The sequence below is a fragment of the Falco naumanni genome, chromosome 3 (genome assembly GCF_017639655.2).
Source record: "Falco naumanni isolate bFalNau1 chromosome 3, bFalNau1.pat, whole genome shotgun sequence".
Taxonomy (NCBI): domain Eukaryota; kingdom Metazoa; phylum Chordata; class Aves; order Falconiformes; family Falconidae; genus Falco; species Falco naumanni.
In genome coordinates this window covers 51,665,598-51,688,569 of record NC_054056.1, presented here as the reverse complement: position 1 = coordinate 51,688,569, position 22,972 = coordinate 51,665,598, and the positions used below count along the sequence as shown (strand labels likewise).

At 45.0% G+C, this 22,972-nt stretch overlaps 1 protein-coding gene across 5 annotated transcripts in view; it reads right to left on the bottom strand.

Moving 5' to 3' along the window:
- RIPOR2 (RHO family interacting cell polarization regulator 2) overlaps nucleotides 1-22,972 on the bottom strand; it is a 72,975-nt gene that overhangs the window by 20,877 nt on the left and 29,126 nt on the right. For 3 of the 5 annotated variants that reach the window (XM_040588818.1, XM_040588816.1, XM_040588817.1), the window contains exons 2-13: nucleotides 17,715-17,841; nucleotides 16,310-16,465; nucleotides 15,574-15,652; nucleotides 15,338-15,361; nucleotides 14,252-14,305; nucleotides 11,253-11,402; nucleotides 10,248-10,311; nucleotides 6,107-6,150; nucleotides 4,645-4,770; nucleotides 2,503-2,651; nucleotides 1,332-1,461; nucleotides 624-770 (exon numbers count right to left, since the gene is read on the bottom strand). In XM_040588818.1, coding sequence (XP_040444752.1) covers nucleotides 624-770; nucleotides 1,332-1,461; nucleotides 2,503-2,651; nucleotides 4,645-4,770; nucleotides 6,107-6,150; nucleotides 10,248-10,311; nucleotides 11,253-11,402; nucleotides 14,252-14,305; nucleotides 15,338-15,361; nucleotides 15,574-15,652; nucleotides 16,310-16,465; nucleotides 17,715-17,841 — 1,250 coding nt within the window. The remainder of the gene's footprint in view (nucleotides 1-623; nucleotides 771-1,331; nucleotides 1,462-2,502; nucleotides 2,652-4,644; nucleotides 4,771-6,106; nucleotides 6,151-10,247; nucleotides 10,312-11,252; nucleotides 11,403-14,251; nucleotides 14,306-15,337; nucleotides 15,362-15,573; nucleotides 15,653-16,309; nucleotides 16,466-17,714; nucleotides 17,842-22,972) is intronic. The other 2 variants (XM_040588819.1, XM_040588820.1) reach the window with 1 other exon arrangement.

Sequence of the window (22,972 nt, the reverse complement as noted above, 5' to 3'; positions counted from 1 at the left end):
TGTTCATCTCTTTGACTGACCTATGGGAAAGGTCACTATAGGACTCACAACCTGCCTATCTGACCTACAAATCTTGCTTTTTTATGTGTCCAGTTCATGGAAATGCATGGCACAGATGAAAGGCAACTACCATTTTGCTGACGATTTGCTGGAAAGAACTCTAGGTGTTCACGTGTTAGTAAGGTGCATAAGGTTAGTGTCCAAACTTGCATCTTTTTTTCCCCAGCACTATCAGCAACTTGTTTCCCTAAACATAATTATACTCAAAAGGTTCATTTCTTCTTTCCCTCAACATGGGTGTGCTTTTAGCATCTAGAGTCACGTCACTCGGCAAATGTAAAACATCAATCAGTGCAGCAGGCAATTTTTAAGAATACCGTTGGCTTGTATTCCTGCCCTGCTCTCTGCCAACAGATAGTTGGCTTCTGGTCATTATCCCTGTAGAAACCAAGAGGAATTTTGATTTAATATGAGCAGCATGGGCTCACAGTCATGTTCTTCCCTCTAATCAGTCAGCAAAACGAGTGAGTTGTAACGGAGAGCAACACATTAAGCATGCGTGGGAATGGAGGTGCCACATGGGGACTGAAAAAATCCTTCACCAAACGAAAACCAGGACTCACATATAGCTCTAGCCCTGCTTTTGGGCTTAGCCTGAGCGATGGCAGGTCACTAAAAGAGCGACTGCGACGAAGCTTGTCAAAGAAAGTGTCTTGCAGAGCATCTAAGATTGTCAACTTTGGCCTGTCTTGCAGGGGATGCAGCCATTTCTTCAACAGTTAAAGCAAAGAGGGTATGAGGAAGGGCAAGTTAAATGAATGCTTTGTACCAGAGTACTAAATTACAGGCATGGGGTGCAGCACTCGTAAAATTCATATCTGTGCAGATGGCCTACTCAGTTTGTATATACACAGTCCTGATTAAGCATTCAGAAATCGATTCATGCAAAATGTAGGAGCACCCTGTGAATATCTTCAGTACAGGGGCAAATTTTGTCATGGGATACGTTAAAAATACTAGTGCTATAATGGTTGTTTAACTACTTTTACAAAATGAAGGCACATTTGATAAAGATTATTCAAGTGTCATAGCATTCAGGCAAGGAGAATAGGTATGCAATAATTGGCCACATAGTTTCAAAGATGCCAGGATCATGGTCACCGTCTTTTAGGATTAGCAGATAGAAAGGCACTTGCTTATAAGTATGTGTAAGGGTAACCTGCAGGAACCAGGGGAAAAAAGCTTAGACATGTAAAGCAATGAAGTGTTTGCAGTGTTTGAACTGCTCTAGGGCTTCTCATTGCATAAACATGAAGCTGAACAGAACTTACAAAGAATGAGTGGTCCTTGAAGGTTGGTGTTTCGGGAGTGCCTTGGCTGTACATGGACATTCTCCTCTGGAGAGCAGATGCCTTGCTCACATTTCCTGTGGATGGGGTCAAGTCTTCAACATCAAAGGGACTACGGACACACAAGCAGAGGGAAAAAAAAAGTTGTTAGGCTGAGCAAGAAGGAATTTCAGGTCCATGGAAAGGATTTTTGAAAAGGTGGTTTATTAGCACATCAAAACCTAGAGGTAGCAAGTTTTTCAACAGAAGTGTTTAAAAGAAAATGTAGTTAATTAGACAGCAGGCTCATAAGTGTGGCTTTCGGTTCTGATAAAAGTGTTCCACTCTCAGAAATCATTTACGTAGCCTAGTCTGATGTTATTCTTCTCACATGAAAGGTATTCTCGGATTTGAGTTGCCAAGTGTCACACATACTAATGAGAAAGGTGCTCTGCTATTAATAGAGCTGTTGCATTATAAAGGAAACCAGTAGCTGTTACTGCTGGCTTCATGTTTATTGCATTACAAGAAAAAGCACACATGACTGTAAAAGTTAAATGCATCAATGCTTATTCAGAAATGACGTTTACCTATTGCATTAAAATGCAGTGAGAATTGGGTTTGAATCCTAACCCCACCAGCTTACGTAGGCTGAGCAATGCAGATGGACAAGCTTGGAGATTTCCCACCACCCTCATGGTGTAGGAAGCCCTCTTTAGGGGCCAGCTTTTAAAGATGGGCCAACTTCTGCACTTGGCTATGCTAACCTAAATCCAGGGCAATGCCACTGAACTTTAATATTAAAAACATTTAATGAATATATGAGCACTCAGTTATGTCCCTTTTCCTGAGCCTGGGGAAGAAGCATATACTTTAGACAATTCTATGATCACTCATCACTATCTGCTTCATGTGTCTCCTAACGCCAGTACTTACCAAACCTGATTTAACAGCTGAAACTAGGCACAACCCCATTTGCCAGAGGGAACACAGGGAACCTATGGCTGACCATGAACTACTTCTCATCTCCCAAACTTGGGCCACAATTCCTTCCCGTCTGCCTCAGCAGAGAGCGAAATAGAGAGAACAGACCACGTGGAGAGACCTTTTCTCTTTGGTTGAATTTTTACAGCTGCTTGACCCAGTGATCAACAAATCAACCACCTCTACTTACTACCAGGTAATTTCAAGATTCAGCTTTATTGTGCCGAGGTCGTTAATGTCTACTGCAACCACCTGAGGCCGAGCTGCAAACAAGTCTTTTGTCTCACAGGTAACACTTCCCACAAGGATGTGAGTAGCAAGTCCTTTGACTTCTGTGACCTGTAAGAGACAAGAACAGGATATCCAGGACCACAAAAGCCATTGTAATCCTTCATTACAAGGCAAGGGGTTTGATTTTCTTACCTTTCTTACCCTTGCTGAAAGGCTTCTAGAACATGACTAGGTTTGTTGCGTTACTTAGGGGAAAAATCGGGGGTTTGGTTTTGGTTGTGGTTTGTTGTTTTTTTTTTTTAAATAAATGCATAGTTGCATATGATTATGGTTGTATGTTTTCTTTATGTTTTTATGGGTGTCAGAAGAGAACAACCACACTGGCTTAGACTGAGGGGCTATCCAGTCTTGTATTTGGTCTTTTGCAGTGACCATAAGCAGAGCCCAAGGGAAAAGTGATAACAAGAAGAGCATATTGAATGTTCTTCCATCTCATACTCTCTCACCAATTGCCAATTTTCACGACAGGGAATCTTCTGATGAAGCTTGCCTATTCAGTAATTCCCAAGGGAGGTCTCTTCTATGTGTTCATCTCCTGTAACTCTGAAGCCATGTAATTATTTGCATCTATGACGGCCTTTGATGAGGACTTCCACAGATCTACTGGTGAGGAACTGCCTCCATCTGTGTTTTTATAGTAAGAGTAGAGCACTATTCATACTTACAGATATACCTGCCTGAAAATTCAGGGGGACCGTTACATATGCAGCTCCTGTACAAACAAACCTTCAGCTATTTGCTTGAAAGTTAGTTCTTGAACCTTTTATGTGAAAGTCTTTGGAAAGAGGCCAAAAAGGGTGAAAATATACACATTAACCTTAATAGTACTGGGACTCTTGTTTGTAGCTCTCATGTACTATGAGAAAGGGTTCTCTCCTAACCTTCCACCTTAAACCTGTGTTGTTAGACTGGGGAGAGTGTCTCACCTTGTGTCACAGCTTGACTTTCTATGAAAGCTTACCGTCTCACACATTTGGGATTATTTTGTTGGTGGCTTTGTAATCACCTGCTTTCCCCCCCCCCCCCCCCCCCCCCCTCCCATAAAGTTTTTGCAGTGTCTAACTGGGACATTTCCTGTGAGACTTTCAAGACACTCCTCTGTTTAAGCCGCCCAACCAGGGGCACCTGGAATAATTATTAGCAGCAATTTCCAGACAGGGGTCAGGGAATGGGTATCTCTAGGTTGGAGGTTTTCTGGAAGGAAAGCACATGGACTTTCAGCCAGGAGAGAAAGTTTGTGGGGAGGCCTGGAGCGATGAGGGGATGAAGCAGTTGTGGAAAGACTCTGGTTTGGGAGGAAAAGTCGCTGCTGACTGCTAGGAGTTGCAATGGTTGTTCTTTCCCGGGTGATGTGGCATAGAGCCAGAGGGCAACAGAGGCTGCAGGCATTAAGAAATTTTGGGAACTGCTGTGCTGTAGGAAGCTGCCTAAAGTGTTTTTTCTACAGGTTCCCACCTCACTGTGAGCAGAAATCTTACAGCCCTGCTACCTCACACTGTAGTGCTGCTCTTCTGCACAGGGTGGTGGGACCGGACCTCAGGACTGTTCCAGCTTACGCCCAGCTGGCCCTGTGTGTGTTCAGTGGCAGACTTATATATTTCTCTGGATCAACAGATGCTGCTCTCTTTTCTGAGCAGTATTAACAAACTCATTGGTAGTGGGATATTTTGGTTTGGGGTTTTTCATTGTTGTTGGTTTCCTGAATGCTGTTAGCAAACAGGTTTTCAGTGTTCCCTTGTTTTGCTGCAAGTAATCTGAGTGGCCGGAGAGTGACGGGACCAAGAGCCCTGTTAGCGTGGCTATGACACCCCCCCGGGAGTTAGGACAACCTCTCCCACAGGACTCCCAAACTGTTTTGTCTTGTAGCATCTAGATTGGACAACGCTATAGCACTTCACTCTAGCAGGTGTGTTGGAAATACTAATGATGGCTCGTTTTCAAAGAGTTTAATGATCTGCTTCTGCGTTTTTGCTGCTGGTGCATGAGGAGGCAGCCTCTTGACTCCTGCCTTGCTTGCAGGCAAAGGAGTTATCATGTGTACCTTAATGGAGATCAGTCCAACAATGAGAGGGAGGAAAACCATTTCTTCTCCATCCCAGCTCTGCTTGCCATTCACTTCTATTTTGCCTTTCAGTTTCCATCGCTGGCGACCGTAACGCATGAAAATCTGAAAAAGAAAAAATCCTCTTATTTTCTTGAGAAATCTGCTCTCATGATGCACAAGCATCAGAAACAGAATTGGGGAAAGGGTCTGAAAAAAGTTGGAAGAGTTTGTGGTGTAAGTGCTGCCCTTCTGCTTCCCATCGAGCCAGAAGGAAAAGGTCTGTCCTGCAGGAGTTCTGCCTCTCAGCTCTGCTAATCACTCCTTTTGGCAATGTATCCCTCATCCCAGCTTTGACTTTCACCTAACTAGATGACTCTTAACAAAGAAGCTACAGGAGTGTTAACTATCTGCAGGGAAAGCAGCAGGGGGGGTGCGTGTAGATTTAGGTGGGCAGGATGAAAGCCACCATGGCCTTTCCTAACATCTACAGCTTGCTGGATCCACTGCCTTTCCAGGCTGGGGAGAGGGTAGGTGAGCTTTTGGCCATCCCCCCCCCCCCCCCATCATAGGCCTCTCCAGCTGCAAGGCTTTGGCTGGCGGATGATGGAAATGAATGAGACCCACAGCGTGGTGACACAAGTTGACACGTTAAGAGCAGCAAAGCCCCTTTTGGGCTGTGGGGCTGGCTGGGACAGACCTGCACCAGCTAACCGGCCCCACTGAGGAAGCACACGCCATTTGCAGTCACGAGTGGCAGGAGAGATTTGTCACAGGGAACAAGAGTGGGAACAAATGAATCTATGATGAAGACAACAGGAGAGTACAGGTTGGGGGGGATCCATTATTGAGCTGCTGCAAATTTCTTGCAGGGTTAGCTCTGTTCTGGATAGAGTTGGAGGCTTTTATTTTAATCCATCCCTAATTAACCTGCTCTTGATGTTCTCCACTGGAACATCGCAGTGACTGGAGATCCTGACATAGCCTCACAGAGGGTAACATCTGGGTCTCAAGAAATGAGTGTTTTGTGTCTTTCTGTTACTCTGCTTTATGATGAAATAAAGCCTAAGCATCCAGTCGAGGATGCTCACAAGGATGCGTTCCGTTTGCTCTGTGTGCATGGGATGGGGCGTATGCTTTTTTCTTGGGGAATCAGAAATGTTTGTCACAAACAAGATTTTTATAAGTTAAAAAACCCAAACTAACAACAACTTGTAGTTCTTCAAATAGCCATCATTCAGTGCTCTGAATATAATTTTCCGATCTTCTGACAGATGCCCTACAAAGGCAGACATAAAGAGAACTACAGAGTTTTTCAGGTCATATACAGGAAGAATAATAGCTGTTTCTTGGGGTGCCGACGTGAAAAGGTTTTATTCGTCGCGATGTAAAAAGCAGAAGAAACTTGCCTTCCTTTTGATTCTTTTGCTGTTAAACAAACCATAAACCAACGCAGACGTACCTCGTATTGATCTCCTGGGCAGAGCCGAGCGAAGCCAGCCAGACCTGAGAAGGAAAGACACAGAGGGGCTGTGGGGAGGGTCTGGGTGCCCGGGGTGCAGTGGGGTGCCGCGGGGCCACCGCTGCCATGCCTGCACAGGGGAGGGTGGCAGCCCCCCACCCCAGCAGCCCACCCCACTGGGGTGTGTTTTTAAACCCCCCTTACTGCCACCTCTGAGCTCTCCAAACCAAGACTGTCTCCCCACCTCCGCAGTCTTACTTTCCTTTTGTATAAAATTCATTAGTTCGTGGTTTCTTGCATATGAAAGAATTGCACTTTCCAGCTTTTTTGCCTACAAGAGCTGAAAGTTTCCTTTTCTATAATAATTATAGAAAAAGAAGAAACAGTTTTCTGATATCATCTGGCTTTGGAAGCTCAGTTTAACACCCTTACTAACCCGAGGTGTCGGCAAGCTGCTGATTACCATGTAGTGCTGGCTGCTTATACACTAATCAGACCGAGCTATACGTTTTAGCAAAGATTCCTTTTTAGTACATCTTAATAGAGACACAGCAAGTGAGAGGGGCTCCTTCTGCTTGGGTGTTTCCATAACATTACCATTCCCATACCAGCTGAGTATCTTCCAATAGTCAAACCACTTTTTGACATCTGTAATACGAGATTTATCCCACCTTTCCCCAGACGAGGGAGCAGTGCCGCAAAGCACCTGTATATGTGTGCTTGATGATTTATTTTTTTTTTTTAAATGTAGGACACGAGGATGGTATTTCTATATCGGCACTGTGAATATGAAATTAAATTTCCCTAAGGGACCATGCTGAAATCTCGGGGAAGTCACCATCCCTCACCTGGCCCTGTGACCTGCCCTTCTACAGGATTCCACGGGCTGTTTTTCCCACAGAGGGAACCTCTCCTCTCTCACGGAGCTGCTCAGTAGGTAGCTATTGCACTTGCTTTGGTATATACTGGTACCCAGCTTTGCCTGGGTAAGCCTAAAACCCCCAGTGTAGCCAAGCCCAAAGCAACCATCCTGAAGACACATACAAAGCCTGTGGCAAAGAAAGGAATGAAAATGAACTTGCAGGGGTCTTTTATCCTAAAATTTTATCCTAAAATACCATGACTGGACATATATAGGCGTGTTAAAATCAAGGCAAGTATGATGAACCCCAGTGCTGGCTTTGTTTACCAGGCTGAATCAGTCCTGTTAGCCGGCCTGTAGGAGCAGCTAGATCCTTGCACACAGTCATGGCCCACCCCTGTGATCTGCTGATCCTCCTCTACCACTTCTTTGACCAGAAAAGAGTTTTCTTCACTCATCTTACCGTTTTACAGAACAGAGAGACCCCTGCACAGAGCTCATATTACCAATACCTTTCTAATTTATTTACTGTTTATAAATAATTTAAGCTTACTAGCACTCCACTGCTGCTTCTCTCTCCCCAGGCTTTTATAAGTGAATTTGATCTCTGCTGGGACACATCATTGAGAGTATCAGAGGGAATTAAAAGGCCCTTTCTTTGCTCAGTGGATGGGGTGGGAGCATGGGGAAACACAGCTTAAAATGCCACATGGATGTTGCCTGATGTCGAGGTCTGTGAGCCCTGACTGGCCCAGCCATGCTGGTCAAGTCTTTCCAGCCTGATGAAGAGGAGACTGAGCACTGACTTGATTACAGGGGATAAGTACTGCCATAGGAAACAACTTTTTGGTACCTGAATGGCTTTTGGGGGCTAAAGGCATGGCAGAAGCCAACGGCTCTCTTGTACCATTTCAAATGTCACACCCTTGTAAAAGCACTGGGCTTGTAATGCAGATGGGACAGAAGATTGCTCCTGGGGTGGCAGTGTAAGTAGAGGAAAGGGTCATTACATGGCTGTGGTAAAGTGACAGTGCCACCTAAAGTGCGTGCAGCATGTACAGCTCCGCTTGCGTGCAGGATGCTGGGCACTTGGACTGTGGCTGCTGGTGCTGGGCTCCATGTTGCAGAGCCCCTCGTGCCTAAGACCATCGCGCCGCTCTCCCCCTGTGAAATGGCTGGGCACTTCATCTCCTGCCGTCCTGGCGTTTCCAACAGGTATGGGGGTGCTTCTCTATACATCATAACAGGACATGCAGATTCCATACAGGAACTTCTAAATTTCCACTCTGGCTTTTCCTGTTTAATTCCAACAGCCGATTAACCCTGAGCAGTAATCCAAGCCTGCTGGCAAGTTTATTATCTTTATTTTGGAAAATGGTTAGCTGTTTTGTTTTTTGTTTTTTTTTTTTTTTTTTTTTTTCCAAATATCAGTCATAAAAACACAGTGTGGGCCCACTGCTTCCTGACAGCGCTGTGTAGGTTGGCTTGCTTTCAGTGTAAATGACAGAGGGCACAAAATAAAAATAACTTTCACTGGAATGGCTAGGAACAGATAAGCTTTATGGGGAGGAATGCTTTGATTTTAAAGCAGATCCTAAAGTTAGCTGAATATGCTGCAGCATAACTTGGGGGAGCTTGCTGCATGATCTGCAGGCTTTTGTGCTGGAGCTGTTGCGGGCTGCAGCAACAGCAATGGCTGGGTTGTCCTATTGGCTTCCTATTCCTAGGGAAAACTGTATAGATAGAAATCTTAGAAGACATAAATAGAGAATACTTAATCATATGGCATTTCTCTTTGCTCTATTCTAATTTGGGCTTCATTATGTTATGAGAACTACGTTCAGAAGTAGCAGTTTGTGGTTTCTGCTCCACTCCTGTGCGTGAGCACAGCACCTGCCTTCTCGAGAACCCTTGAGCTTTGTTAGAAGATTTGGGCATATAAGAGAGAGGGGGGCAGACCTTTTCAGCCCAGCCATTTGTGATGCCACGACACCTTCTGCAACATGTCCTGCTGTCAGGAACTGTGCATTGCACTGCATTTACATTAAGGAAACGCTCTGAGGGACCTAGCCTGATGCAATTCCCTTTCCATACCGTGTGACCTCGGGTTTCCTTCAGCACATCCACGCTGTGGTTCTGCTGTGGGTTTTTTGTGTAGAAATACCTGGCTCAGTCTCCATGTGTCCATCTTGTAACTTTACATCTATGCATCTTTGATTGCCTTTCTAGTACTGAAGAGTGCAGGCTTTAAAACCAGAGGTTTGGTGCTGTGGGCTGGAGCTAGGAGAACTCTAACAGCTGCTGCGCTTGTTTTCTCTGATATGGGAGCATGGAGTAGCTATTTTAACTTAATCTAAGCTAGATCATGACTTATGCAGTGCAACCACAGGACACAATTAACTCACAACTGTGACAAGGCAGGCAGGATCAAAACCTTGTATGATATTTATGAGCTCTAAAAACTCTACAAGCAATACTGTGGATTTTTTGAATAGCAAGATTTCAAGTGAATAATTGAGAGTGCATGAATATTTAGATGCTGATTTTGTTTTATAGAACTATTGTCATGCCAGTGATTGAAGATCCAAAAATATATGCCCCCACAATCTCTTCTTTAAGACATTGAGTCTTAAAGGGATAACAGCATTAGCAATACCTGGTGATTCACTGAGGTTTCAGGTAAAACTGACTCCATTGTATTCAAACCCATAAAATCCCCTGTCGTAAAGACAAGGAATACAATGTAAAGATGAATGCCATCACTGAGCTATCTAGGTGTTTAAATGGTAAACTACCCCCAGCTCTTTGCTTTTTTACATTTCTTCAAAAATAGTAGTCAGAATCAGTAAAAGTAAAGGACTTAGAAAAAGCTGATGTCAAATTAGGAAAGTGTTTTGAACTTCAGCTCCATGGGCATTCACATAATTTCCCAGTCATCTTCTTAAAGAATTATGGAAATAGAGGCAAAAGGTACAGCAGCCTTCAAAACTGAATTGCTCTGGCTGTTGGGAGGAGTGTTTGAGAGAGGTAATTAGCCTTGAAAACAAGAAGCATCATCTCAGACAGTCTCTCAGTAAGCTTTGATGTTCCTGATTCTGTGATCCTTTCCAGTGGGCAGGAATGTAAGTTGGGGGTTTGAAGGCTCAGCAATGCGTGTGGTGGGGGAAAGCTACACCTACCATAAACGCATGTCACCCCAGCATGTCTTGATGCCCTTGCTAACATGCACAGTGACTGCTGCTGTTGGGAGAAAGAAGGGAAAGGTGAAAAGGCAATTACCTTTCATCTTGATGGAAAACTCCCCCAATAGGTTTTCTAGCTCTGCTTCTATGGTACACATGTTCTGTGGTGGAAAAGAGAACAGTGAGGTCAAACCCTTTTTCTGCCTTTTTTTCTCTTTTTTTTTTTTTTAAGGTGTGTTTGGAAGGGAAGATTCTGTTATACAAATGAAAGATATTTTGCAATAAAAATCAATCTGCCAGAGCCATCCGTGCTGCTTAGCTGGGTCTTGCCCTAAAAATGGCAGCTGAGCTATGCCTGCTTGCACCAAAGCTGAATGTAACCCCATGCTCTTCTTCTGTTGCGCTCTAATCCTCCCGTTGGCAGAGGGTAGTTGTGGCCCTTGAAACGTAACCTGGTCACTGTCCCAGTCCTTTCCAGCTAGGACATGTGCCAGCAGCAGCTCCGTGCCAAAGTGGCTCCCAGCAGGATTTAATCTTTCACGAAACGTGGACTACATTAACAAAAAAGACTGTGGGAGATGGGTACTGGACCCTGTCCAGTTCTTCCTTTGGATTTAGGAAGACTGTCGCAGCTTGTGTGCTGGGATGTTTGTAACACTAGTAGACCCTTGTTCATCTACTGCCTGTTTAACAAAATGTTGATCACAGCAAGTAAAACAAGATGGGATGCAACAGATGTCTTTATACACAAGGGTTCCAGCCAACCTGCCAACCCAAAATCTGTGGGTAGGAAGGAGGTAGTTGAGTATAAGTAGGTTTGGGACAGATGTACACTTTTTTCTTGTGCAGCAGTTGTCATGTTTAACCCTGCTCTCATAGAGCATAAACCTTATTTCAAGGAACTCTTTGGGCCCAGGTAACCTGTCCTTGTAAGTCATCAGGTATCTACCTGAAGTCAAAAAAATAAATAATAATTCTTCTTTGCTGAGTTTGCTTTTAAATCATTTATCTGGATGAAATTTTCCCTACAATCACTGGCAAAGTTCCCACGGCCTTCAAATGGTGTGAGAGTGAAAAGATGTTTAAACTGATGAGGATGTACCTCTGTGTACTCCTTGTAACTCCTGTTGATCTCGGTTAAACTCTCTCGAGCTGCTTTGCTGGCAGGAGACATTGCAAAGGCTTGCTTCATTTTGCTGGCACCATCACAGAGACGTCTTTGGATACAATAGGCTTCATAAAGCTCATCCACCTAGTGGGAACAAGGAAGGTGTATTGAAAAAAACCAGAAAACCCGACAAAGTCATTGGCATTACAAGGAAGCTCAGCCAAGCTGTTAGATCCAATGGATGGGCTGAGCAAATGAAGCCGTGATACTGTTACAGTCTATGAAAAAGAAGCACAAGATAAAAATAACTTCCACTGTGAAAGTCTCTTTACAGCAACACTAGATGCTGCCAGCAATTCACCTGCTTGCCCTGCACGCCTTTAACCGTTGCTACTCCCCTTCCCCTCCCTTGCCTGGGCTATGTATAATCGTAGCAGCAGGGCAAGCATGCAGCAACCTTCTCAAATATATCACTGTGGAAGAGCTCTTTTAAAGGCAGCTGCAACATCCACACTGCCAAATGGGACTGGATGCATTAAATGGCACATTTAACAGGGCCAGGAATGCTTTCTGTATTGCTAACATCAGCCGTGGATTGAAGCTGTTGCAATATTTGACTAATAGGTACTACTGGAAGCAGGGAGTGATTTTTTTTTAATTCTTACTGCCCATCCTCCAGAAACTGGGAGTCATAGCCAGTATCAGCACAAGTAAAGGGCTTAGAATCAGCTAATGTCAAATTAAGAAAATATTTTGAACTTCAGCCTCCCAGGCACTCACATAATTCCTAGCTATCTTAAACTCCTTTGGCATGACTTAGGTGCCCAACATTTCATAAGCACTCTGGAAGTTCTACAAAACCTAGTCACACACTGGTTAAAGTCTCACCTTCAGTGTGCAATAGGTTTACAGGCATCTTGTGTTTTGGTTTCCCTTTCCCTCTAATCCCTGCACTGAATGTATATATTTACTCTGAGATGTTCAGTAGGAGTCTACAGTGGTATAGCTGGTGTATATATATACACACTAGCTATATATAGTGATATATATTTATATAAACTTAATCTTCCAGATACAGGAGATTTAAGTTTTCTAACTTGACTTTATCAGAATGGGGAGAAGGAAAGGAATAGAAGAAGCTGTCTCTTCCCTCTGCTTCTAATATCCCTGCTAAGATAGGATGATGTTTGCTTTTTACCTTGTTATCTCTGACATCAAATGATTGCCCTGTGCCCCATCATGCTTGTTGCTCAGTACTGGATTTTCACAGCAGAATTTCTCTCTATGAAAGCATCCAGTGCCTTGGCTTCCTTAGTCTACAATTTTGTGTTGCTGCATTAGAAATGAGCCTGACGTGACAATCCAGGCGTATTCCAAATCCCATTTTCCAAGCCTACTTAACCTCTAACAGAAAGTGCTGTTGCTTATTTGTTTGGAATGGGAACGGTCTTCCTGGTGGCTTCAAAGCCTTAGGTTGACTTTTACAAGGCTAGCTTGGATATCCAGTAGCCAAAGCCTCTGACTTAGATCCTTAAAGAAGATAGGGACTGCTTTGCAAAGTGAAAGAGTTCAGCAAAGGCTAATAGAGACACAGGTGGCATTTTGCCATTTCAAAGGTACAAAAAAAGCTTCTTAGGCTTTTTTATAGGAAGTCATATCCAGTCCTATTTCTCTTGCAAGTCAGCAAGCTAAAGACAGCTACTATATAAATAGCTGTCAGTCGGTATTTACTTCTGCCACCAGGGTGGTGCATTAGCGCGGGGCTGATGTCCTGCCCCTGCCCGTGTGAGAATGGCCAGGGCACACTCATCTGCCCCCCTAAAAACATGGGGTCTGCTGCTGCACATCCCATTTTGCTCACTTTGCTTCCTCTGCAGAGCAGCGGCAGGCAGAAGGCATCGCTGTGGCCCTGATTCGGTACTGCTGAAAAAGACCTTCTTTATTATTAGAAACAAAGATCCCTCTTTACCTGCCCAAGCCCGTAAGCTTTACCACAGCACAGCTCGGTTCCTTTTGTCTCTGTTGCTGTGGGTTACGGAAAGTGAACTCATGTACTCAGCAAGCTGGAGCAATACCGACCAACAACACCTCTTGCATTTCGTGTTTTTCAATCCTATTATAAGCCCAGAAACCATTAGCTCTGAGAAGGCTGGAGTGGGAAGTACTTGAATGGAAATGTTCTTTAAGCACTAATTTTGCCATTCATGTTGCCAGCAAGAGGGAAGGTGTTTTGGGGAATGAAATTTCAGTCTATCACCTTATGATTTCTCTTATTTTTTTGGCTCCAAGAGCAAGAGAAGACTGAAATTAAAAGGTTTGGATGGGTTGTCATAATTGGAGCACTTCAAGCTGCGTGAATGTTTTTCAAATGACTCTCAAAAGACATTTAATCCATCAAAAATAATTCATTCGTTTGTCAGGCTCAGAAAAGCAACTAATTGCTAGCAGATATGTTTATAAGTAAGAAAATACATGCCATGGATTTTGTCCAGCTCTAAAATGTATCAGTATAAATCACAAGTACCTCTACTGAATATTCTCACCGATGTAATCAAGTGGATGTGGGCCTCAAACCATGCAGCAGAAGCGTTAGCAGTGAAATCCAGGAATAAATCCAATCTAGCTGCTGCGTACAGTAGAGACAACTGCTGAATTAAATTACTTTCAGATGTAACACTCTTTCTACCTACAGTTTAAAAATAAGCATGCAGTGAGCGAGATTTTTCCCAGCAAGTGTCTGACCCTATGTTCTCTCTGTACCTAAAAGCGGGCAGGAGTGTCTTGGGGCACGGCTGGACCTTGGGGGCTACAAACCCTGTGGAAACCCTTTCTTTGGCTCTGACCACCAGCCCATTGCAGTAAAAATACCGAATCTGGGAGAGGCTTCATCAAGGCAGCCTCCCCAGAGTGGAGGAGTAGCAGGAGGCCAAGGGTTTGTTTTCCTAATAACACAGGAGCAGATGCAGAAGAAAGATGATAGGAGTGCTCATTACCTTGCTAATGTGGAACTCCAGCCTTCTCATGTATCTTTCGACTGCTTTGATTTGCTGCAGGAAAGGAAGAGGCAGAGGGTGAGGCACATTTAAATAAATCAGTAAGACACTGCCACACTAGCTCTGCGAGTCCCCATGAATCTGGGAAACTCCTCCTTAAAACACACAGGGGTTTGTTGCCCATGGATTTGGAATCAGCTCTCCCGCCTTACTACCATTAACTACCATTAACCTGCTGCTGACAATGGAGTCCACTGACTTCTGTACCTAATATATTTTTAAACAAAAAAGAGTTTTCCTTTCATGGGATTTTCCTAGTTTTTTGAATTCTTCAAAAAGTGGGGGGTGGGTGGGGGTGAAGATCAGAGCTTTTTTAGCCCAAAATATAGTATTTTCAGTGCTTTGAAAACCTGTATTAAAATGTATTTGGTTTAGCATTTCAAAGTCCATTCTCTTCCTTAGAAAATTGGTTTTGACAGCAAAACCAAGCTTGGCATTTTGACTGAAAAAAAAGCCAGACTTGCTCTGGAAAAGTTTTGGAAAACTTTCCTTTTGTTTCACTCAAGATTTTCTGCAGGGAAAAATAGTTCCATTTTTTTGTTCCCCAGAACTGGCAGGAGGAGGGATGAGCCAGGGTTTGACCTGGCTCCCACAGACCCCCCTGGCATGCCCCTGCCAGCCCCTCACCGCCTGGAGCTGGCAGGGTGATGTTGCACAAGGCGATGGATGTAAGGGCTGGCAGCTGAAGGGTATAGGAGGTCTCACCCCTCCGCCTCTCTCCTCCCCGGCAGGGGTCTGTCTCCTCCCCTGTGCCTCCACAGGCCCGGGGAAAGGGCTGATGGGGTAAGTGTGATGCTGTTAGTAAGCACAGCTGGCTGGCGGGGGTGCCGGGCAATACCACAGCCCCCGGGAAGAAGAGGGGAGTGGGAATTCTTCCTTTGCAAGGGCAAATGGTCAGTAGCCTCTCCCTCAACAGTGTTGGCCTGGCTAGTAGATCTGGCTGAGAGTGGTTTCCCATGCCAGCTACGTACACCATATGGATACTAATGCTCCCTAGCAAAAGCAGTGTCAAAGGGAGTAACGTACCTTATCTAAATCGTACAGGACTCCCTGCAAGAGAAAACAAGAAACTGTGATTAATTTTGCAACATAACAGCACGAAGAGAAAATAATGTTTGTCAATCAATAGAAATCACCAACAAGACCAGGGCTGGAAGGGAAGAAGAGCACCAGCACAAACGCCCTGTATCCCTCTCCCACCCTGCAGCTGCTCCAGTACCTCAAAAAGGTTACTGTGCACGATGAAAAAGCGTGACACGTACCAGGCGTGAGTTTCTTTTCATGTCTTTTAACTGAGTAGTCAACTTGTCCAGCTCTGTCTGGTGAACTTCCAGATACTCACTGTAAACACAAACCAGAGAAGGGATGCCTGAGCTCTGCAGCACATACTGAGCTGGCTGCTGACCATCCTAAAAGAAAATCTGCCCAACAAACGGCTTTCCTCACTGGATGTGTTCTCGGGCAAAAACTCGTTTATGTCTATCTGCCCTAAAAGCAGCTCCCTGCTGCCTTTTTGGGAATAAAAAGGAGCCACTTATTTAGCTGTGTATAGGAGCTCCAGGTTCTCCTTACACTGGACAACCAGTGTCAAGTAAGCTAATCTGCTGCTTAGTTTATGGGCTGGTGCCTTCCAGTCGCTGCCAGATGCTGCCCTTGTATCTGGCCCGTAACAGCCCTCTTATCATCTGGGATGTTATCTTAAAGGTGATACAACCCTCTGAGAGGACTCTAGGAAATTCAGAGGGAAAAAAAAATAAAATCTAATGTTGAAATCTAAGCCTTTGGGAGGTTTCCTAGCAATTTGAGTGGAAATGAGATTCTGTTCCCTGTATTCCTGTTTCCCGTACAAATATTTCAGATCTTAAATGCTACAATGCAGGCTCCAAGAGGCATATGTTCCTCTCATACAATTAAGGATCCCCATTCCTGTGATATGTTTCTCTAGGCTCTAAAATGTCACAGAAAGTTTCAATCAACAAACAGGATAAAGGCTCTTACTCCAAGCCGTTCTTCAGGGCTCGATAGACCTCCTCCATCCTTTTCGGCTGGGGCTCTTTGGGCGTGGTGCTGTTCTTATGGCCCAGGTTATGCATTTTCTTCACCTTTGCTTGGGGCTTCTTGAGTGCAGAGGAATTTTCAATAAAGGAGTTACACCTGCAAAATCAACATCAAAGAGGAGGAAATCTCTATAAATCATAATGATCTCAAAGGAGCGTAGCTTGAAGAAATCTTCTGATGTTATCTCTGCTAGCAGAAACGAATCTGCTTCTGTGTCTCCCAGTTAAAGGACTGCGTTTATTTACAGGTTAAGAGGTCTGAGCAGCCTGGGACATGTGCTGTCAGCTTTTGATGTGCCAGTTGCCTTGCCGAGATACAAATGCTGGTTGGAAACACCAGGCTGAGTCTGAGGGTCCTCAGACGTTTCTCTGCCTTACACCATCCCTTCCCTTGCCTCACATTGTGTAGCCACAGCTGTAAAAGGGCTGAGGTATATTCAGGTGCTAAAAGCAAAGGGAAGCCCAGATAATCTTAGAAGTAAAACCTGAGGGCTCCTAAGCAAGATTGGGGCTTGGTTAGGAGAGTGTCTGGAGGACAGCATCATGCTGCTGGTCTTGAGCATGGCCCGTAGGCAGCTTTGTATAGCAAAGGGAGGATAGTTGTGCTGCATATAGATGCCTCTTCAGTGGCTGTCCTGGGGGTAGGTCAGCATCTAACAACCACCGCTGGCTTGCGCTGGCAATGGGAGGCAACCTTTCCTTTGCCTGTCATTCCTCCTCAATTTCTAACCGGTGGTCTGGCACCTGGAGACTTTGAACAAGTTACAATTAATTGTAAAGTAGCCTCTGGGGGCATCAGGGAGTGGATGACTTGCTCAACACAAAGCCCTAAGTCCTGTCTAGCGAACAGGCGGTGCCAGGAAAGGCTCTGCAGCCAAGTTCTGCCCTGTTTCATGGACATGAAGGCTGCCCTGCAAGGGAAACGGGGTTGTTTTGAATTCACAGCAGCAAGGCAAAGAGAAAACTGACTTTTAGGTAGCAATGGTCTTAAACTGGGGGCGGTGTGAAGTGTATCATTTTCCTGCGCGTTTCACATGTTGAAAAGATCACTGCACAAGTTAGTAAATTAAAATGATTCTCTGAAATTCTCTCACAGCTCTGAGGCATGTGAGGAAGCCCTGCATTAATGGGGGAGAAGTAAACAGGCACTTGGTACCTAAGGCAGAGGGTACCAGCTTAGTTATAGAAATGATATATGGAGATATTTTAGCCTAGAAGGCTTTCTTCGGCAAGTCAGAGAGAAGGCAGTAAGTACTCTCTCGCTTCTTCTCCACCTTCACCCCTTAAACGCCAGGGTTCCCTTAGGGCCTGATTTGGAATTTCCCCTTACAGAGCATGGCACTTGCCTGGAGCGTCTCTCCTGAAGCCCGCTGAAGCCAGCGAAGGACTGGCTTCTGATAATCCCATTAGGACCTCCTGGAGAGAATGAGTGTGATCCTATTGACATGATTTCAGGAAGCCTGGAAGATATTCCTGAAAAACAACAGAAAGCAGGTCAGTGACGATGGAGCGTGAGAAGCAGGCAGTGAGGCTGGGGCTGCCTGGTGTCTATCAGTCATGGAAAAGGGTAACTGAACCCCATGAGGGGGCACGAACCCATTTGTGTTGCCAAATCATCACACTTCTGAGATACAATGGTCCTATCTTAACTTCAAACTTATGGCCCGGGGTCTACTGAAAATGTGCCAGAGACACAGAGAGGGTTTGGATGTGGGACTAGAAACCAGAAGCTTCAGCATGAAGCTGCCATGCCTGGCATGTTTCTCCTCCAGCCCTGGTGTCCCCATCTGCTATATCAGGGTGACCCAGAGATTATTTTGGGATTGTGCAGAGCTCTTAGAGGCTAGCGGAGTGTTGTTGTGTACTTATCATAAAATAAAGAGTATTCATTCAGCATGGATCAAGTCCTGCAGCTCCCTTTTGATCCTTGCCCATTTCCCCCATGGCTGTTCCCGCCTGGCTGCTGAGAAGGAAGACACAGTGGGTGTACGCACAGCTACGGCATGCCGAGATGAGAGAGGGATGCTCTCCACCATGACAAGAGATGAGTAAACAAGCTTCAGGCACCATATGCTCTGCATTTCATGTGTCTGGGGGGGGGGGGGGGGGGGGGCGCTTATCACACTGGGAGGGAACCCCTTGCTTTGTATGTGTGCTCATTTCCAATGCCCAGCTCAGCATCTGCACCAAACTAAGCTGATTGCAACCTACCCACAAAGAAATAGCAAACAAATGTCACAGCTGACAGCAACTCCATCAGCTTGCTGCTGCCATGGGGGCAAAGGGGGATGCCTTCCTCTTCCCCTCCTCCTTGATGTACTGTTTTCCTCATCTCCACCCCGACGCTTGCCCTCATCAGACAATGGAGCAGGGTTTTCTGTTCAAATTTTCAGATTTGTGCTGGTCTGGTGAGATGAATGGCCTCACTGAGCTGTCTGAGGAATGCCACAGCCAGCTGAGGCCAGGCAGCAGGGCAGGGAGTGGGAGGAGAAGGGGGATGCTAAGGAAGAGGGCACTGGTCAGTGGGTGCTGCCAGGGACCAGCTCCTCCATCCCGCAGCATCCATCCTTTCACCACCTCCTTCCTTCCTGGGGTGTTAGCATGGCTGCTAACACTGTTGTGCTGTGAAATGGATTGAGAAACTAGGCCAGCTAAAAAATAATGTGACAAGAAGTGAAAAAGAGATTTTTTTGGTAGTATTTTCCCCCATTTATTTTAAAAGCTGGACCCAGCATGCCCCATGTCCCATACCCCCATGTCATTTCACTCCAACAGCTGGGCTGGGAGGTGAGTTGGGTGCCAAGGCGGGATGGCGTGGCAGGGGCTGGAGCTGCCTGCAGGTGACGGAGCTCATGCTCTGTCAAACTGCGACCTATGGGGCCGAGGGGGTGACAGCCAGCGTAAACCACCCTCTCATCCCCATAGACAGGGAATGATCACAAGTGTCCAAAAAAGGAGCCACTTGTGAAGGCCACAAATTTGCAATGTAAACCTTCACAATAAAATATATTTATTAAAGATAAGCACCAGAGCTAGGTGGTGCCTGCATGGCAAACACTCACTGGAGAAAACAAATATGTGGGGAAACATTGTGTGCCGTCCAGTTGTATTTAATTTGTAGTGCTAAGCTGGGCAAATACTCTTTGAGGTGGTGGTATGTGCCATGGCGAGCTACTGATTCTCCATGGAGAGGACTGCATTGCCCGAGGAGCTGCTTTGTCAGGAATATTTCTGCAGGAGCTCTTCCAGAAATACTTCTTCCAGTCCCAGCATTGCCAGCACTACTGGCAATGTGAAGTTTTCTCTATTGCACAACCAAACCAGCACAGATCTCTCTGTTTCAGAAGTGAGAGCTGCCCCTTGAGACAGGACAGCCCTCAGAGATACCACCCGGGATGCAGTTAAGGCCAGTTTTCTCCTCTGCTGTGGGCAACAGGTAAGGTGCTCCACTGTCCGTGTCCCTGCCGAGCCCAGGTGCATCGTGTCCAGCTCAGGGCTGAGCCAGTTTAACCAAGCAAGGATAAACCCCTGGGACAGAGATGCTGATCTTGGGCTGGTCAGGGCCATAAGCACCTGTGCTGGGCAGAAACCCATGGCCAGGAGAGACAGGGAAAGGGAGAGGGTGGGAGCAGGGGGATCGGGATCAGCTGCTCCTTGCAGGGTCAGGAGAAACTGCAGTGAGGATGATCTTTGGCTAACTTATACAGGGATAAACGGGCTCCAGGCACAGCTGGAGATATTTGAGTCTTTGGTCAATGAAAGTCCCAATTTGGCACTATACTCGCACCTAGCTCCTTAAGGCTCTCATCACACCTCTGCAGGGCTGAGCGCTGCTCAGGTTTGCTGGTACCCAGCACTTGGTAGAAGCCACTTTGCAGCTGCCAGGGTCAAACCTCAAATCTCTGTAGATGCTACAGCATCCACCCGCGCCAGCTGATATCTGATGGTTCAAACCTCACTGAGAACCAGCTCCTGAGAGACAAAGCACAAACCACCCAACTGCTATCAGGGGTCTGCATGGTTAAGTTCCCTTTGGTTTTGCAAATAACCTTAAGACAGGCTGCATGCTGTATGCTCCCATTTGCATATGAGATTTGCATTAAAAGTTGGGTCCAGAGTGCCAAGGAGCAGAAGATCCCTTGCAAGTGTTCACCACTTGCATCATTTGACAGGATGATTAACACACCCCCTGACAGCATCTGGAGACCTAGGAGGGTAGAAGACAAACAACGCTGACAGTCAGAGGAGACTAACTGCGTAAACATCAGCCATTCCTCAAAAAATGAGAGGAATAAAACCAAACTTGAAGTTGAGTGCTAATCATGACCACATTGGCTATAAAAATGTGATTACTTTAGATTCAAAACTCTTGTCAAAATGCTAGCATCTTTCACACAGTGAGTATTTTCTGCATTAATGTGAATGAAGGATGAATGGGTTTCTCTGTGAACAAAATCTTCGTGTCCATGTGTGACAGTGTGCAGACACACTGGAAGTATTTCTGTTTTCTTCTCCTTTGGGGAAATTAAAAAAATTAAGTTATTTGGAAAAGGAATTTACTGATTTATTTTCTTTATTTTGCTCAAGCTCTCAGATAGCTTTGCAATGCTTTATTAGCTCACACTTTCCTCAAGATACCAGAAGGAAATGTGGAAGAAGTGCAGTTGTAATGCAAATTGAAGACCTGCTTTGAGCTACTTTTGCTTTACTTTTGCATAAAATGGTCAAAACTCAGAGCCCAGATAGGCTTGTGCTCTCTATCTATATTATAATCTTGATGATTAATGTATGTTTAATTTCTGTACAGAATAAAACTGTGATAAAAGGAGGTAACGGAGTCAGAACTGATGAAATCTCCCAGTTCTGTTCAGTTACTTTTCAATTTTTCAGATTAGAGGTTGACTCTACTGTACAAACACAATCTGTTCCTAAGATTTAAACTTGTGTTGCTGACATCTCAGATACTTCCAACTGACCTCAAAAAATCACACCGACTCTGCCTAGCAGCAGCAGCCCCTTAGCCCAGATTCACATCAACAGTGGCTGCATACAGGCACATCAATGGATTATTTAAGATACCTACATCTAGCAACTATACTTTGAGTGATGAGTATTTGCTACATTGTTGTAATATACTTTGTAGAGGGGGATTTGTTTTCCCCCATCTTAAACCATTCACAGGCCTCTGCTATCAACTAAATAAACCTACTGCTGAATTTCATAATACAGTTGTATTCTGATTACACATACAGATGTAGTCACTAGTATAATTTCACTAAGGCTCAGCCCACAAGGACTTACCCAGATCTCTTGCTGACCTGACTGACATCCCTACGGATGAACACCACTAAGGGGATTTTGGTGCTATTCCAATGTAGCAATCAAGTTTCTAAGTCTGCGTTTAGTAGTTATGTGGTATAATGCTACTGTCTTCTAGATACAGTATAAATTTTGCTCTCAATATAAAGCATATTGCACATCTAAAATGGTATTAAATGTGTTTGAGATTGGAGTGATCCACCTCAGCAGTGGATGCAATGAGCATGCTTACTTTTTTTAATCTACATAGCTAATGAACCACTGATGTTTCATTTTCAAAAGTCACCAGTCTGCTTACTGCTAATATAAGCATGTGCTGTGTAGAAGCATAATTGATATAATTAGTACTGCCTGTGCTAAGTGCATGGCAGTTGAATGATGAGCCCATCAGTGAGTGAGGGATAAAGTGAAATCCTATCAGTACTCTTTCCCTGCCCTATTCACTGACAGCTTGTAGCAGGGAATGGCAGATAACTGATGATGTCTCTGTCCCTGGGGAAATAAAAGCCCCCTCTCTCAGCTCTTCTTTCAGTCTGGAAACGGGAAAACAGCTGAGCCTGAGCTAATGAGAGGGGAAGGGACCATTGAGCCCATCACGCTCACAGGGCTGGCCTCTCTTCATCACCCTCAGCATGGACTTCCACCTCCCATAATGTCAAAATATTTGATAAACAGCATGGACTTCAGTCCAAGTTAAGAGGGGTGAAATTCAGTCAGAATCACGTTTGCTAAACCTAGACTGACTTTTGCACAGTCCTTTTCTGTTTGCTTTTTCCCCATGACCAATCTGGAGATGATATTTTTTGTTCACCGCATGACAAGGGGAAGCTGGTTTTGCTACATGCGCTAGCAACCATGTAAAGCTGCAATAAATTTAACAGTAGTGATGGTGGCCTTGATTCCTCCTGTTCTCTCCTTGTAGTAGCTACGGTTATGGCTCTGGGTCTAGGCTTTGCTGTAGGGTGTTAGGGAGCTGTCTGCAGCTGGGGGTTCATGGAGTAGAGGCTTTGAGGACACTTGGGATTATGGATAATGCTTGATTAAATGGGAATGTGGAGTAGGACTCAATGACTGAAAGAAATCTTGATAATCCTTTGTTCCTGTATTACATTTTCGTGCGACACACATTTCAAGGTCCATTCTGGATCTAAGGAGCTGCGGTCCCTACAGTGAGATGGTTTGTATGTTGTTCCTTCTGCTGATCTGTGGTCTGTAGGCTGTCCATTAAAAATTGATGATAATTATTTAGGTTAAGGTAAGCTGAGGGAGTCCATTAAACTGATGC